Source organism: Moschus berezovskii, chromosome 19 (genome assembly GCF_049115385.1).
Source record: "Moschus berezovskii isolate FMDL1 chromosome 19, NW_MosBer_1.0, whole genome shotgun sequence".
Lineage (NCBI taxonomy): Eukaryota > Metazoa > Chordata > Mammalia > Artiodactyla > Moschidae > Moschus > Moschus berezovskii.
Genome location: NC_142478.1, coordinates 57454800 through 57471619, shown reverse-complemented (window position 1 = coordinate 57471619; position 16820 = coordinate 57454800). Strand labels below are relative to the sequence as shown.

At 44.2% G+C, this 16820-nt stretch overlaps 1 protein-coding gene across 2 annotated transcripts in view; it reads right to left on the bottom strand.

Annotated features, from left to right (window-relative positions):
- Positions 1–639: 639 nt before the first annotated feature.
- ATP2A2 (ATPase sarcoplasmic/endoplasmic reticulum Ca2+ transporting 2) overlaps positions 640–16820 on the bottom strand; it is a 58472-nt gene continuing 42291 nt past the window's right edge. Inside the window, exons 12-21 of one of the 2 annotated variants that reach the window (XM_055405234.2) lie at positions 11582–11704; positions 11267–11485; positions 10225–10560; positions 8848–9068; positions 8248–8450; positions 6386–6471; positions 5968–6101; positions 5290–5407; positions 5086–5206; positions 640–1433 (exon numbers count right to left, since the gene is read on the bottom strand). In XM_055405234.2, the coding sequence (XP_055261209.1) occupies positions 1420–1433; positions 5086–5206; positions 5290–5407; positions 5968–6101; positions 6386–6471; positions 8248–8450; positions 8848–9068; positions 10225–10560; positions 11267–11485; positions 11582–11704 (1575 nt within the window). In that variant the 3' untranslated portion in view covers positions 640–1419. Of the gene's footprint in view, positions 5207–5289; positions 5408–5967; positions 6102–6385; positions 6472–8247; positions 8451–8847; positions 9069–10224; positions 10561–11266; positions 11486–11581; positions 11705–16820 lie in introns of both variants that reach the window. The other variant, XM_055405233.2, reaches the window with a different exon arrangement.

The following is a 16820-nucleotide window of genomic DNA, read 5'->3' as shown; positions in this document are numbered from 1 at the left end:
ATAAGTGAGGGGTTCTCATTGATCCAGGATGACCACTGCTCCCTTTGTTTACCCCTAGGCATTTTCCCTTCTCTTGTCTGACTGTAGTGACTCTCCAGAACAGCACTAAGTTGTGGGCAATAGTAGATGGTGAGTGTGATTCTGGAAGTCACACTTCTGGAAGTCAATACTTCTGGGAAAGTCAAATATTTCCCCCCAATCCCCCCAAAAATCTTTGTAGAGTTGATTTCAGTTATTTAAAAATAAGTATAGCTGAGTTAGTTCTTTTCTCTATCTAGTGGGAATGTACAGAATTTTAATTTTGATATGAGTAGTATTACAAGCGTCTCTCCATCACTATAGTTCCCAAGCTGCTGACAGCTTTTAAATCACGTTATCTCTGAAAACCCAACTGATGACACACATACTTTTTCCTCATACTTGAGACAGTGGAACCAGGTCAGGAGTATTTTATAGCTCTCGTGTCACACAAGCAGACCTTCTACCACTCTGCTCCCCTGGCAGAGAGTCAACAGGAACTTCCTGTCCCTTTTATCTGCCCAAGGGCACAACTGCTCAGGGTGCCAGGGCTGGAGGCGGTCCGTGCACATCACCCACTCTCGCCTCCCACAGGAGAACAGTCAACAGCACACTGTAAACTTATCGTAGAATAGATTTATTTACCTGAAACCATGTCTGTGCAATGCTTGTTACCAGCACAGAAATAAACTGATCTCTATTTACAGTCTAAAGTCAAACATGCGTTGTGATAAACTGACGTTTAGCATTTTATTGATATAAATGCATCACAATATTCGTATTGCACCAACATCTGTCTACTGCTTCTGATTTCATTAAATAAGTTACATTTAATACAGTGCAAAATAGCTGTTTGCACACTCAGGAAAATAACTGGTTATGAACTGGAAGCCTACATTTTTAACCATTCAACACCTGTAGTGTTTTCAATAAATTTATAAATAAGCAAACTGTACAGGGCCAATTAAAAAGTAGCATGTTTCAATGACACCATAGAGAAATCTGGCTACTTACAACTGAAGGCATGCATTACAATTGAATATTGTACATTTATTTAAGCTATGATATTTTGCACAGAGAAATACGGAGACTTGGCTGATGGCTTCTAAGTTCTTGGATAAGGTTTCAGAACCTCATTCTTCTTGCAGCAAAGAAACCAGACTTCTCTGGAGAGGCTTTCTGATTCGTAAGTTAAATTGTACATTATTTTGATTCAAAAGCTAAAACCCCACTGGTAATACACGTTTCCTCCACATAACACACAACAAGTTGGGGACTTTTTTCTAATTTTCTTTTTCCCCCAACATCAATCATGCAGAGGGCTGGTAGATGTGTTGCTAAAAAACGCACATGCACGCAACCGAACACCCTTAAATTTCTGCAAAATGGTTTAGGAAGCGGTTACTCCAGTATTGCTGAAAAGGAAAGAGAGAGGAAATCAGCTTTATGAAATATGGGGAGGAAATGTTAGAATAACTAAAGCTGGGATTAATAGTGACACATGAAAAGGAATGTTCAGTTTGATCTTTTAAGATTTCTGACCAGCATTTCTGATTAACTCATAGGCCCCTCCTGTCGTTTGGCTACAGAGTATCCCACCAGGCAGACACTTAATCGCTTCAGGTTTAACAGAAGTTGAGAAAGTCCTTGGTTAGCAGTGCAGGGGGTGAGGAAGGCCAAGCAGAGTGAGCAGTATGGTAATCAGCGCCAAGCCTCTAGCTCCCATCCCTTCCTTCCCTCGGGACCAGCCTCTGGGCTATAGGCCCAGCCAGGCCCAGTCCTAGAAGGGGAATTGCTTATCACTGTTCCCTTTCAAGAAGAAAGGCTGCAGATTACTCTCAATTGTTAACTGCCGGGTGGTGGTTTGTCAGTGTGCTATATGCATACTGCAAACACAGCAGGCCTGGTAGACACTGAGCTAAGGCTTGTGGTCTCAGATATTCCTGAGGTCTGCCCACCACATGGACATTCAGGGGTCTGAGCCCCAGTGTGAGGTAAGGTGGCAGTTGCCCTGCTTGTGTCTGAGCTCATGCAGCTCTTCCTTCCCGGTGTGCCATCTGTTCTATGTAGATTCAGAATGAGTTGCTGGCATGGCACCCCATTTAGGGAACATGTGAGAGTGCCATCTCCTAGGCAAAGGAAAGAGGTCAGTCTGGGTATGGGGTGGCAAAAAACAGAACACTAAGGGGATGGGCCTTCAGCCCACTTGCTGACAGGAAAGAACCTGGAGCAAGTTTCAGGCAAGAGCTGCCTGTGAGCCCATATGCAGTGAGAATGAGGCTGACACTGCCTTCCCTGCAGGTACCTGGTGAGGATGGCTGGACTCCTTCTGCTCCCTGCAAGTCAGGGGCCAGGGATGTGCCCATAGCAGCACCAACTACCGAGGAAGTACCAGTGCAGACATGGTTTTTTGCGGCAAAGCCTGAAGCAGAGCAGCTAAGGGGCTCTGTAGCATTGGCTCTCCCCTACTCCCAGCTGTCTGGGTTGAGAGAAGTGGGTGCCCAAACCACCTGTGGGCTGGACAGGCCTGAATCTGAGAAAGCACAGGGCAACAGCCACCCATACCATTCAATTTCTTTTGTAAAGGCCAATAAATCAAGGAACTGAGTCAGGAAAAGTTGACCAATGAATAGCACCCCACCCAACAAGCTCAGACATCCTGTTTTGGTTTGCAGCCAAGACATACTCCTTGCATTTGATCTGCTCGTTTCTTTCTGCAATTCATAATGCTAAAGTTGGCAAAACGTACCTCCTAGATTCTCTGCCAAGCAAACCAGCTTCCCTTTCCTCTTGAGGCCTCAGGGAGCCAGACCAGGACTCTTGCATTAAGAATCTGTTTCCATGTGCCCTTTCTACCCCCGTACACGGAAACCTCTTAAACTTGGCAGCACCCTGTTTTCTGCTTGATATCTGTTAACTTTCCTCATACTCTCAGCATTTACATGTTATTCAGCTGGCCCTGTATCTGGGGCTTCACGCGGAGGGAGCTACCAGCATGAGTATGTACTGCCTAGACCCTTCACTTTGGCTAATGCTCAGCTATGGTCCAGTAACTGCTTTAATGTACCCTGGAGAGAAAAGATAAGTCTTAGCTACAAAGGATATGACCTAGAAGGTGGAAAAAGATGGCCTACTTAAAAATGAACCAGGGAATTCCCCAGTGACCCAGTGGTTAGGACTCTGCTCTCACTGCTGGAGCCCTACTTCAATTTCAGGAACTAAGATCCTGCAAGATGTGTGGTGTGACCGGGTCGGGAGAACAAAATGATGCATAAGTTTACTGGTTCAGTTACTTGCTTTCACTTGCTTTTTGCTTTTTAATGATCCAGGTAGCAAGATTCTGGGACCAGTCCTTGCTGCTAACAATAAAGATCAAAGAAACAAAATTTTCTGTGAATCCGCATCTTGGCATTTGCGAAGGTACCTGTCAGTCTGACCAAAGCAGAACTACTCTGTCTTCCCCCAGGTCCTGACACCTGGCTGTCCAAGGCAGTGGGTGGGGTCCAGAGCAGCTACTCCAGCCCGCAGGCGCCATGTACCGTGTACTGCTCCTCTCAGGGTGCCTGACTCATCAGTGTCTTATACAGCCAGCTCACTTAGTGGCAGTCACCTTTAGGCTAAAGCATCCAAATTCCAGGGAATACTCACGTTAGTTGATGGATGTTGGAAGGCATTGGAGGAAAACACCACAGTTAGGACTGTTAATGACTTATACACTGTTGGTAAGACTGATCTCGAACATGCACAAACATTTATCATAGTAACAATGGTGGTGGTTAGTGCCACATTCAAATAAAAATAGTTCTATACAATATGTTCATTTGGTCATGTGCTATTTACAGATTTTACAAAACACACACACACACACACGCCCTTATGTCCTCTACACCAGGCTAAAATAGGCCAGCAGAAACTTGCATAAAAATGTATCACAGATGACAATTAGTGCCTATACACCAAAAATAAAATTCCTACAACGACCTATGCAGCAGAACAGGATCCTTCTTCCCCTGGAGCACAGTAAATAATTCTGAGCTAAGAACCTAAGAGAACTAAGTAAGCCACTTAATAGTTTAAAAACAAGACGGTTATTTTTCTCTGTCCATTTAAAATGTTTTATTTTTCTTTTTAAACTAGATTGTGAAGTGCCACTGAAATAGGCAATGTTGGCAAAACGATGTCTGTTACAATAAAATACATTAGACATTTAAATAAATAACCTTAAAAACTATGTGAGGGGACATGAACCCAGTCGATTGAATCTGGAACAATGTTTTCTGCACAAGCGAGAACAAGCATACCTCTTGTTAAGACTGATGTAAACAGAACCATCAAAACCCTACAGGAGAAGCAGCCGAGCGGGGTGGGGGTGGAGGTGAACACAGGGCTGAGGGTGGAGGGGGCGGCAAACCAAAAAATACTGACTGAGGTAGCAGTACTCTGCTCAGTGCAGAAAAATTGGCTTATGAATAAAAATCAGACTGTGATCTCAGGTTATATCCAGATGATCATGCAGAAGACAATACATGCTATTTAGTTTTAGAAAAAAAACACACACATTCATTTCCTAAAATCTGCTGCCAATTAATTTGCTGACAATGTCTGCTGGCTCAACTATTTTTTACAAGGATGAGTATTAAACAGAACACTGTACATGCTTTTTTTCATCTACAAAAAAATATTTGCATAAAATAGTGTTAGTTCTCTGTACATGTCAATGGACACTTTAATTATGTGTATAAAAAAGGAAAATCTTGCCCCACTGGAGTCAGAAAAAGCAAAACAAAATCTAGAATATGAAACTTCCTTCACCAGCCAATATGTTCATGTGAAAATTCAGCAGAAATAGACAGTTGCTTTAAACAATAAAAAAAATTAATTGATTAAATTAAACATCTTCTCTATGCAAAACTGTCAGTCAAGACCAGAACATATCACTAAAGTTAGTGTCTGTGCTATAGACCCAGATCACCAGGGGCATTATGAGCAGCACAAAGGGCCAGGAGATCCCATCGGTGCATGCCGAAAACGAGCAGGGTTTGGTGGCAGGCTGCACACACTCTTTACCAGGTTCTAGGTAGTTGCGGGCCACAAACTTGAGGGTCTCGTCCATTAGAATCACAGGCAAGGAGATTTTCAGCACCATCAGCCACTGGGTCAAATTCAGCGGTGTGATCTGGAAAATAAGCTGAAACACAAAGAAAGCTCATCAAGCTCCCCAACTTGCTGAACAGGCAGACAGGTCCCAGCCTGGGCTCCCACACTGCTTACTGGCAAGGGTTCCACATAGAGGATTAGGAAGTGGAGCGACATCGACAGGCAGATGGAGCCCACGAGCCAAATGTTCTCCCAAGGGGGCATCCTCAGTAAGGACTGGTTTTCAGACAAGCTGTGGAACAAGAAGAGGCAGATGAAACGTGCCCAAGGGCAAAGGCATGTGCCCTCACTGACAGAGTCTGTTTGGAACCACACTTCAATAAGGTGACAGCTGCCTTGGCATTGCCCACTGACCTAATTGTATTATGTTTCTACGGTGGCAAAGTTAAGGAATAACATTCAGATGTAGGACAGACTTCAATTTAAATCTAGGCTTTGGCAGAGTGATCTTATTTCAGTGGGTTCAAAGCTGCTCTCAATTGCCCTTGACACTTAGGCTATTTTGAAATTTCCATTTTTGTCACTGGCATAATTAGATGATACCTTTTGTCTTGATGCTAAAGGGCAACAGCTCCTTCCCTGTGGGCACTGAAGTCCCTATTTTTGGCCTCTGCCATCTCTTAAGGAACATGTGGCTAAGCACTCCCACTGCTTCCTGGAGGCGATGATGACTTAAGCTCTTAAAACCGGTGCTGCTTGTTCTTCCTTTTGGGGAGGGCAGAGCTTTCCTGTGACCCTCAATCAACCATGACACACACACAATCCCCCAGCACGTTAAGAAGACTCACGGACCTGTTGAGGGCGTTGCACATCTCTATAGTCACTAGAACAGAGAGCGCCATTGTCATTGGATACGGGGATTCAAAGACCGCACAATCCACGCCTTCAAAGTCCGGGTTGTCCTCTTTACACTGTAGGAAATGACTCTGCAACAAAAGCCCAACACCAAGTTCCCAATCAGCCACAGACATTTCCAAGGTCCACACACAAATTCCACACTAAGCCCAGAACACAGCCCCACACAGGATCTCACCCCATTTCCCAGAGAAGCCCTGGTCTTTCAGAACAATCTTAGATGCAACTGCTTATTGTTCAGTTCCTAAGAGTACTTGATAGACATCCAAAACACAGGAAGCTCAAGGACACCCTTGTACGTGAAGGCTTATAATGCATCTGCATTTAAGGTGCAGAAAGAAAGGTGGCTACGTACCAGCTGGTAGAAGGACACTCTTGGACCACCCTCAGCAGCAATGAACCACCATGCGGCAGCACCCACCGTAGCAGCGCCAACGTAACCTGGGAACAAATATGACACCAATACACATAGGGTTTTACAGCTTGGAGCATCTCTGCAGGTACTGCTTCATGGGCCAACCCCTGGGACAGAGATCAGAGACGTGGTGTCACTGAGCCTGTGCAGCCACCAGCACCTGCTAACTTGCATCAGCTAAAGCAGTTAGAGGATCTCCACAATGAGGGCATGTCTGTGGTACAGAAGAACCAGGCAGCTTCTCCTCTGAGAATCTGTGAGGGAAAGAACCTACTAGAACTACTAGAATTGGGAGGACCTTTACACCAGTCATGCCCTCTCTAACCAGCAGCCAATATGTTAAGGCTGCAGGTACCTATCCTCCATGTGATGCCACGCTGTGCTAGATCTAGCACCAGATCACCCATCCATGACTGCTTGGCAAACTTAGGTTTCCAGACACTAGAACTTAGGTTCTAGTGTCTTTGCTCCATCAAAGGCCTGGCAGAACCTTCATATGGGAAGGTCATTAGAGCAGTTAGTGCAGAACACAGCACACAACAGTGCTCAAAGCCAGTTCTGGGACTATCCCCCCACCAATGACTTTTTGAATTCAAATTACAAAGAAGCAACAAAGGTAGTAGAGAACACGGGGACTTGAGAATGAGAGACTGTCCCAGTGCAGTAGTAGCCACTCAAGGTCCAAGTGTGCACACCCTCTAGCCCAGCAATCGCAACAAAACAGTGGGCAGGTGGTGCACGGACATAAAACTACCCAACAAAGGGAGAAAAATGCAAAGACAAGGCTCAGCACACAGGTGCTTACAGCACACCATCACTTGTGAAAATAAATATGCAAGACAGATCTGTTTGCTGGGAAGACATGGGAAACTATGCTGCAGGGGTACTGGCTGGCCTGAGAGTCCTCCTGTTTTATGCTTAGAGTGTTAAGTCACGTCAATTTACTGAAAGAGTCTCCTATGTGACCCTGTGGGTGTGTAGTCACTCAGTTGTGTCTGACTCTTTGTGACCCTTTGGACTCTAGCTTGCCAGGCTCCTTTGCCCATGGGATTCTCCAGACAAGAATACTGGATTGGGTTGCCATGCCCTTCTCCAGGGGATCTTCCCAACCCGGCAATCAAACTTGTGTCTCCTGCATTGCAGGCGGATTACCCACTGAGCCATCAGGGAAGCCCTAGGGACCCTAGGGAGGTCGTTTGGCCTCTTTGGACCTCACTTTCCTAACCTAGGAAATAAGAGAGAGCAGCAGCAGCCTGGGTCAGGATGAGGTGGACAATGGCAACACATGCAGAAGAGCCCACACTGCTGATAAATGCTCAGAACCCTTCTCTCACTTAGGGAAAGGGAATCTTGGTGATGTGAGGGCTGAGTTGTCCCTGTATTTCCTTTGCCCAGGGGTTAAATCTGAGAACCTAATTCACAAAGGCCAAAGGAAGAACAAAAGCGCTAAAATGAGGGACTAACCTTACTGTAAACTGGATACACAGCTCATTAACCTGAAAGAGGACAGCTGCCATATTTTGCTACCCTAATATGGGGATAGAAAAAAAAGGTGCTTTTAAGGGATGAACTTATGAAATGTTTGGACTCATAAACATTTTGTTTAAAAATCAGAAATACAGTGGCAAAGGCTCTGTGCTCCCAAGGCAGGGGCCGGAATTCGATCCCTCGTCAGGAACTAGATCCCACATGCTGCAAGAGTTTGTATGACGCAACTAAAGATCCTGTATGCCGCAACTAAGACCCAGTGCAGCCAAATAGTATTTTTTAAAAAATAAATAATATAAAAAAATCATACTCACAGCCAATAGCCAGGTAACGGAAAAAGAGCCACCCACTGATCAGTGGTTCCTTTGGGTTCCGGGGTGGTTTGTTCATAATGTCCAGATCAGGAGGGTTGAACCCCAGTGCAGTGGCAGGCAGGCCATCTGTCACCAGATTGACCCAGAGCAGCTGGACAGGAATTAAAGCCTCAGGAAATCCAAGGGCTGCTGTTAGGAAAATACTGTGTCCACCCAAGGAAAGAAGAGAAAGACTCCAAATTATTTTTGGCCACTATTTAACATCGACATCCCCTCCTCTTCCATAAAAATTGGTGGACAGCAATGATTACTTGAAATAACTTTCCCCCTGAGTAATCATAACACGTTTATTATACCCAAATTCCAAATTAACTTTTAGAAGGCCAAGAATTTTACGTTGTATTATACAGTTACTTTAAACCCCTTTCTATGAAAGTGTGTCCTCTGCACACTGGGACTGGGGGCCAGAAGAAGCACCTTTACCTCCACAAGGGCCTCCTCCTCCGCCTTCCACCCACCCCTCCCACTGCACCAAGAGCAAAGCTGCTGCCACGTGAACCACCAGCCGAGGGAAATGCACAGTCTGTCACAGGGACTCACCAGACAACCTCCCCGACATTGGATGAGATGAGGTAGCGGATGAACTGCTTCATGTTGTTGTATATGGCCCGTCCTTCCTCCACGGCAGCCACAATGGTGGAGAAGTTGTCATCAGCCAGAACCATCTCAGAGGCTGTTTTAGCTACCGCGGTGCCAGAGCCCATAGCGATGCCGATCTCAGATTTCTTCAGAGCAGGAGCATCATTTACACCATCTCCAGTCTGAAAGGCCAAGAAACCCACCACTGATTTGCACACCTCTTCTGAAGCCAGGGAATGAATGGAGCTGTTGGGCCTCTGGGCAGCTAAGTTTTCTGGGAGAGTTTTTGTTTTTGTAAGCTGGTATCACAAAACACATTTTAAGCTGGTAAATGTGAAACTGCCAAACGAACTTACAGGTGACACTTCAGAAGAAGTAGAACAAAGGGGACTTCAAACAATCTGTATTACTTATTTTACCGAACAAAACACAACACAACCTACATGGCAGTCAAGACAAAATACTTGTATCCATATGGATAAATCTCAAATAGAGCAAATGCAGACTTCAAAAACACATAAACTATAATATGCCATTTACATGGCAAAAATATGCCATTTTTGGCCAAAAAAGGGCAAAAATACTGAAATATTTTCTACAGATACAAAGCTATCATTCCCGTGTATGTTTTCTATACTTTTACTAAACACTCAGTACTGAATTCAGAATGGTGCTTTCCTTGGAGAAAGAAGGGAAAGGGAGGAAAGAGGAAGACAACTACAACAGCTGGGTTTTAGCAACAAAATTGTTTTAAAAACTGAAATGTTTCATAGACAAAAAGCAAAAGCAACCATTACACAATATTAACATCTTGGAGAAAAATCAGATGCAAGGAGGACTACGGGAAATGCTTCATCAACAGGTTGTTCTCAGAGAACCCATCACCAGTACCATCTCATTTCAGGTGGGGTTTTCCAAATGTGTGATACAGTACAGAGTAGTTATGTGGCATCACCGACTTGATGGACATGAGTTTGAGTGAACTCCGGGATTTGGTGATGGAAGGGAGGCCAGGCGTGCTGTGATTCATGGGGTCGCAAAGACTCAGACATGACTGAGTGACTGAACTGAACTGAACTGAAATCAGCTTTTAGAAATGTGAGATAAAAACACATACATTTTAACCATGACAAATACTTCCCCTGTGACTGATTCAGGCTTCTAGCTCTTAAACTTCCCCAGAATCTTGCATGCCAACAGAATCCTTGAGAAACAGCCCAGATCATGACAAAAAAAGAATTTCCAAATATGGGAGCCATTACTAAAAATTTAATGATCAGAATTAGGATCTGCTGTATTTGTGCAGTTTGTTACATGTATATGTCTACAGACACTCACCATAGCTGTAATCTCATCAAATGACTGAAGAAATTCTACAATTTTAGACTTATGGGAAGGTTCAACTCGAGCAAAACAGCGAGCATTCAAGCAGGCTTCTCTCTGGGCTGAAGGATTGAGCTCATCAAACTCGCGACCTGTGAAGGCCTTTGCTGTCACGTCCTCGTCCTGCCCGAAGATGCCAATGCGGCGGCAGATGGCCACAGCAGTGCCCTTGTTGTCGCCTGTGATCATGATGACTCGGATGCCTGCTTGCCGGCACAGCTTCACAGAGGAGGCCACTTCAATTCTCGGAGGGTCCAGCATGCCCACACAGCCAACGAAAGTCAGATTGGTCTATGGTGAAAGAATCACCTTATGTCAAAACAGTAAATTCTGTTTTTTTCCCCCCTAGCGTGGAGAGCAAAGGTTTCTGCATTTTCTTATGGCAAAATTCACACCACTGATGTTAATATAAATCCAATGAAGAATAGTATTAACTCTAACAAATCAGAAGCAAAAATATCACTACATTCTTGTTACCAAATAATTCTTGAGCTTTCATTAATAATATTCTTAAAAATATACTGAGCAACAGGAACATATTGACAGCAGCCAATCAGTGACCCATAGTAATCAAATTTGAACTTGAAACTTCCTTGTTCAAGACTCCAGGAAGCCACATACCTATTTCTTGAAATAGGAAAGAATTTCAAGAGCAGAAGTAGACAGAATCTTGCCACTTGAACAATTTGAGTCAGTAATTAATGAATATTTTGAAAATGTCCCCAATTTTAAAATTATCTTAATTTACATGAGAGCAGCAAAATAGGTTTTTAGCCTTGATTGTACTTTGAAAGTAATAGGCCTGTATTAAACTATTAACTGTGTACGTTTGACGCAGCAACTTAAATTATAAAGATGATACATCTGGCCTGCAAGAAAACAAATAACCACACCCCTTTCTCAGCAAAAGCAAGACTCATCAGACCTTTTACTGAAGGAGTGCTACCTAAAATGCAATGAATGTGCAGGGTGTGGGTGAAGCTTTTCATTAGCTAACCTCATATTTAATAAAGTTGGCAGAGTCCTCAAGGTTCATTTCTTCTCTCCTCAGTGGGTTGTCATGAGTGGCCAAAGCCAGGCATCTCAGTGTGTCACTGCCACTGCCCCATTCCCGAATGACAGACATGATCTTCTGTTTGACTCCAGGAGTCATGGGCACTTTAGTACTTCCGACTCGAATGTGGGTACACCTGTCAATGACACCTTCAGGAGCACCCTGGAAATGTTAGATTTAGAACAACAATTTTATTTATTGGCTCACTCGGGATTCTAATCCTGGTAAGAACATTTAATTGCAATCTGCTGTACTTGCCTTCACAAACATTTTGCTCATTGATGTCCGACTTGGTTTGTTTGGTGTACAATAAACTGACATTGATTTTCTATCGCGTGAAAACTCTAGAGTAAATTCCTTTTTCATCAATTGTTTAATGACCTATAGAAAGCACATATATGGAATTTTATTGGATAGCAATTTCTATAAACTTTTGACTTTGAACAGTTGAACATTCACTAAATTCCTATTATGTGACAGACACTGGAGATTTAGCAATAGACAATAAACAGACAAGTTCCCACCCTCATAAAACTTACCCTCTAGTCTGGGAAAGACATACTAGAATGTGAAAGTAGATTATAAGTGCCATGGAGAAAAAATTAAAAAATAAGCAAGGAAGAGAAAATTATGTATGTCTAGGTTACAATTTTACATACAGTACTGAGAAGGCAGCATCTGAGTAAAAATATGAAAGATGTATGAGTGTGAGCAGAGAGAACATTATGCAGACTGACGAGACCGAGCAGTTCAAGGAGCCTCCAGGGCAACACGGCTGGAAGCGAGTTTGCAAAAAACGTTAGGGGTTAATGGCAGGGGGTGCAGAAGCAGGCTGTAGCATCCTGAAAGTCACTGTAAGGCATCTGGCTTTTTTAACAACTGAAACAGGAGGACGATGGAGAGGTTCAAGCTCTGGCAGTTAAGAATTAACCGAAGGAAGGGCAGGGAACACCACACCACTTCAATAGTTTAAACACTCTGGACAGCCAGTGGTTATATTACATGTCAGCACAGTGACAGAACTTAAAGTCATGAGAAGAGAAGAGTTCAAAAGAGTGAGTAACTGCAGACAGAAAAGCTGAGGCCTGGGCCCTGGAGCCTCTTGGAAGATACAGCCAAGGAGATGGCGTTGGGGGGAGAACAAGTAAAGGACTCTCTTGGGGAGGGAGAGACTGAGAGGATAAACTGACAGCTCAGGTAAAACAAAAACTGAGAATTAACCTTTAGACTCAGATTCCATTGGCTTATCTATATATACAGCCATATTACCATAAAATCAACATACTTTATCCTTTCCAATTCTTTTTTGGCTTTCTTTTTCTTACCTTATTACATGAACTAGGGCTGCCAGTACTACACTGAATAGAAATGTTGAGAGTAAATTCTCTTGCCCGTTAGGAATGTTAACTTTGTATAATTACACCATCAACCAGAAGATGCTTGCTTAGTTTTTAAAATTCATAAACTTAAATAAACTTAAATTTTATCAGATGCCTTTTCTGATTTAAATGATCTTATGATATTCTGCCTTTATTCAATTATGTGGTGAATTACATGGATTTTCCCCACATTCAGACAAGCATTTAATAACTGTAAAAATCCCAAAGAACTTTAGCATCCAATAGAGGCAATTATGAGTGGAATGAAGCCATCCTCTCAGCCAGAGCAATAAAAGGACAATCACTAAATTCAACATTATCTGACTGATACATTCTGTTCTGTTCTGTTCTGTTCCGTCGCTCAGTCGTGTCCGACTCTTTGCGACCCCGTGGACTGTAGCCTACCAGGCTGTTCCGTCCATGGGATTCTCCAGGCAAGAATACTGGAGTGGGTTACCATTTCCTTCTCCAGGGGATCTTCCCGACCCAGGGATCGAACCTGGGTCTCCCGCATTGGAGGCAGACGCTTTAACCTCTGAGCCACCAGGGAAGCCCGACTGATACATTACTTTTTTTTTTTCGGGGGTGGGGGGGAAGGGGTGGTTGGTGACACACACCACACGGCCATCTTATAGGGATCAAACCAGTGCTCCCTGCAGAGGTAGCACAGAGTCTTAACCACTGGACCACTAGGGAATTCCCATGTATTTTAGTTTCCATTAAGCATCCAATACTTTGGCCACCTCATGCAATGAGTTGACTCACTGGAAAAGACTCTGATGCTGGGAGGGATTGGGGGCGGGAGGAGACAGGGACGACAGAGAATGAGATGGCTGGATGGCATCACCGACTCGATGGACATGAGTTTGAGTGTACTCCGGGAGTTGGTGATGGACAGGGAGGCCTGGCGTGCTGTGATTCACGGGGCTGCAAAGAGTCGGACACGACTGAACTGAACTATTTGTACTAATGGCTCTGGGAAGACTACAAGAATGTGCAGGGACTCTGAATGAGGTGTGACCTCGGCACCAGATACATCCTGCGTGCTAAATCACTTCAGTCTGTCTGACTCTTTGTGATCCTATGTACTGTCTGTCCATGGGATTCTCCAGGCAGGAACACTGGAGTGGGTTGCCATGCCCTCCTCCAGGGAGTCTTCCCAACCCTCGGATGGAACTTGCATCTTTTACGTCTCCTGCACTGGTAGGTGTGTTCTTTACCACTAGTGCCACGTAGATATATCCTGGGTGAAGAGAGCAGTCACTGCTTCCAGACCAGGGCTGTGAAATGCAAACAGTCCTATCCAAAGGGGCCACTTGGCCTTAACAGCTGGTCCTGCTCTATTGCGGTTAGTTGTTTCCCTTCATTGAGTAGTTATAGGTAATCAAGTAATTCTAAACTTCAGTCTCTGTGGAGTTGAAATCTTCAGGTTGCCTCTGAAGGCTTTAGTCAAACACCAACTAATAATAGAGCTATCAGACTATTAGTGGCTTTGCTTACTGACAAGTGGGTGAATTCTCTAAAACAGAAACGAAGGACCTGCACTTGTTTCATGGAAACCATGAGTCTGGGCAGGATGCCACAGGAGAGGCCCAAGACCCTGTGGCTGTGAGACTGCTGGCTGTGAAGCATGAATCGAGTTACTGTGAAAGATTCTATACTTCAGCTGAGGCATCCTCCATTCTGGCACGAGTTTTGATTTCCCTGGAGAGTATAAAGGAGGCAAACTGGTGTAAGGAAAACAGAGTGCTGGAGCAGCGTTCCATTCTGCCTCACACTGTGACATGGTATGCAAGTCATCGAGGGCCTCAGTTTCCCTACCTGCAAGTGTGAGACTGGACTGGATGGTCCTAAAGTCCTTTTTACAACCTGAGATTTGGCATGGCGACTAAATGCTTAAATAGTGGATGTCTTTAACGGGTGCACTGTTGCCCACCTTAGGCTACCTGTGCCGTGAGGTGCCACCCTACTCCCCCAAAACACTGCCTCATCTGCCCTGGATACCTAGGGAAGGATGAAAGAAAGTCACCATAGTGATAGCTGAAATAAGCTTTGCTTTTGTATAACTAGGAAGGCTGTATTTATAACCTCCTGTCTCTCTCTCTTCTACCAGAAAACCCTGACTGAAGGAACAGCAGCACTGAAGTGCTCCAACAAGGAGCCTCAAGCACTGACTGGCTGCCCCTTGGAGATGACAGGTATAGGTCTGACACTAAAAGCTTGTGTGTAGCAGAGCCCATCTCTGAAGAAACCTAAACTCCAAGGCTGGGAGGCAGCGGGTATTGGGAAGAGGTCTGGAGGACCCACTGCAGACCGGCTGACACCACCCTGCATGCACTGCAGGGAGACAGTGTTCACCCTGTTGCAGAGGGGCTCGGTGCTTCCAGGTCTGCAAGGGCAGGACCAGATGCAGACTTCAGGGCCTGACTTGTTTCCCCCTAGGTCTTTGCTGCTCCTGCTTGTCCTCAAAGTCCCTTCAACCTGTATTCTCTGGCTTCTGCAGCTTCCATTTCTGAGCTTCCTTTGGTTGCTTCCGGGCGTCTAGGCTTCTTTTCTTCCTCTTGTTCTAATTCCGCCCGCCGCTGCCTGTCACTCTGACCTTTGTGTATAGTAACATCTTATTCGCATGTCGCTTACTCTGCTTCTCAGCTAAGCAACCACAGAGATTATTGCTTGGGTCCATTCAGCTGGCATCACCATAAGCGACAAGTTGGTCAGCAAACACTAGGCCTGAGCCTCAGCAACCTGAACAAGGTCCATGTCATGGAGCTGCCAGCCCTTTTTGGGGCCACATGCTGAACCTGTCCTGCAATGAACTATCACTGGATTCTGTGGCCTCACACACTTGGTGCAGCTAAACCTGAGTAAAACCATCTGCAACAGCTGCTGGCAGACACTGGCCATCTGGTCGGCTTCCAGGACCTGGGTCTCCTCAACAGGCCAGTCCACCCTGCCTGCCACTTTGCTCTGCCTAAGAAAATCCTGACTCTGGCAAGGGAGAACAGCTGAGGGACCACACATTTGTCTAGTGTTCGCACACCTAACAGATATACTGCACACCCCAGTACTGCTACTCCACTCACCATAGTTGCAGTAATTCTGCTCAAATAAATACAGCATGTCAAAGTTTCAATTACTACTAGATTCAATGTGCTAACGTGCTGAGAATCCCTACTTCTGTATTATGAAAGTTACAGCAATGTCAGGTTTTGCTATCAGGGTTATACTGGTGATAAAGGGTTTCGTTTTTTGCCATTTTTGGTGTGGCCACACCACACTGTGCAGCTTGAGGGAAAATGTCAAGTCCTAACCACTGGACAGCCAGGGAACTCCTGAAAACTTGTATTTCTTCAGTGTTGGCACAACTGGGCCTGAATCATTTGAGGGGAAGCGTAGATTTTGTATTATAGATCCTGTTAATCTAACAGGCACAGGATTATTCCATTTTTCTTAGAAAAATGTCAGCTTAGAAAGCGGTGCTACTGATTTGTTGATTTGTTGATTTCTTCTGTGCTGTCAAAGTTATTGATAGAAAAAATTTCAGTTTTTTGATCTTGTCTTTATTATTTCCTACTTCCTTCTACTTGTATTTGTTTTTCCATTTTCTTCAGATGGAAACTTATACATCTTTTTAATTGATTTCTCGTTTACTTCTGTCGTGGTCAGCAACAGTCTGTACAGTCCTTTGTAGAGTCTTGCTTCATGGACCAGAAATATGGTGTATTCTGGTAAACCATTCCTTACGGATCTGAAAAGCATATTAGGAGCAGCACAACCGAAATGAGGGTGAAGTATATTTACAAGTGTTGCTCCATATCCCGATTTTTTTTCATCTGCTTGTTCTATCAATCTTTGAGATAGGTGTGTTAAAATCTCCAATGTAAATTTGTCTAGTTTACCTTTTATTTCTGTCAACTTTTGCTCTGTGAACTTTAAAATGTGTTAGTAGTACACTTGCATAAACAATTAGACCATTTAACACAAGGTCATGGGCAACTATGATAAGAAGTTTTGATAGACTGGAAGGAGGCAAAAGCTTGACTGGAGTGGACTCAAGAAAATGGGAAAAGTGAAATAATACATAAAAACAGTTCTTTTGAGACGTTTTACCATGAAGG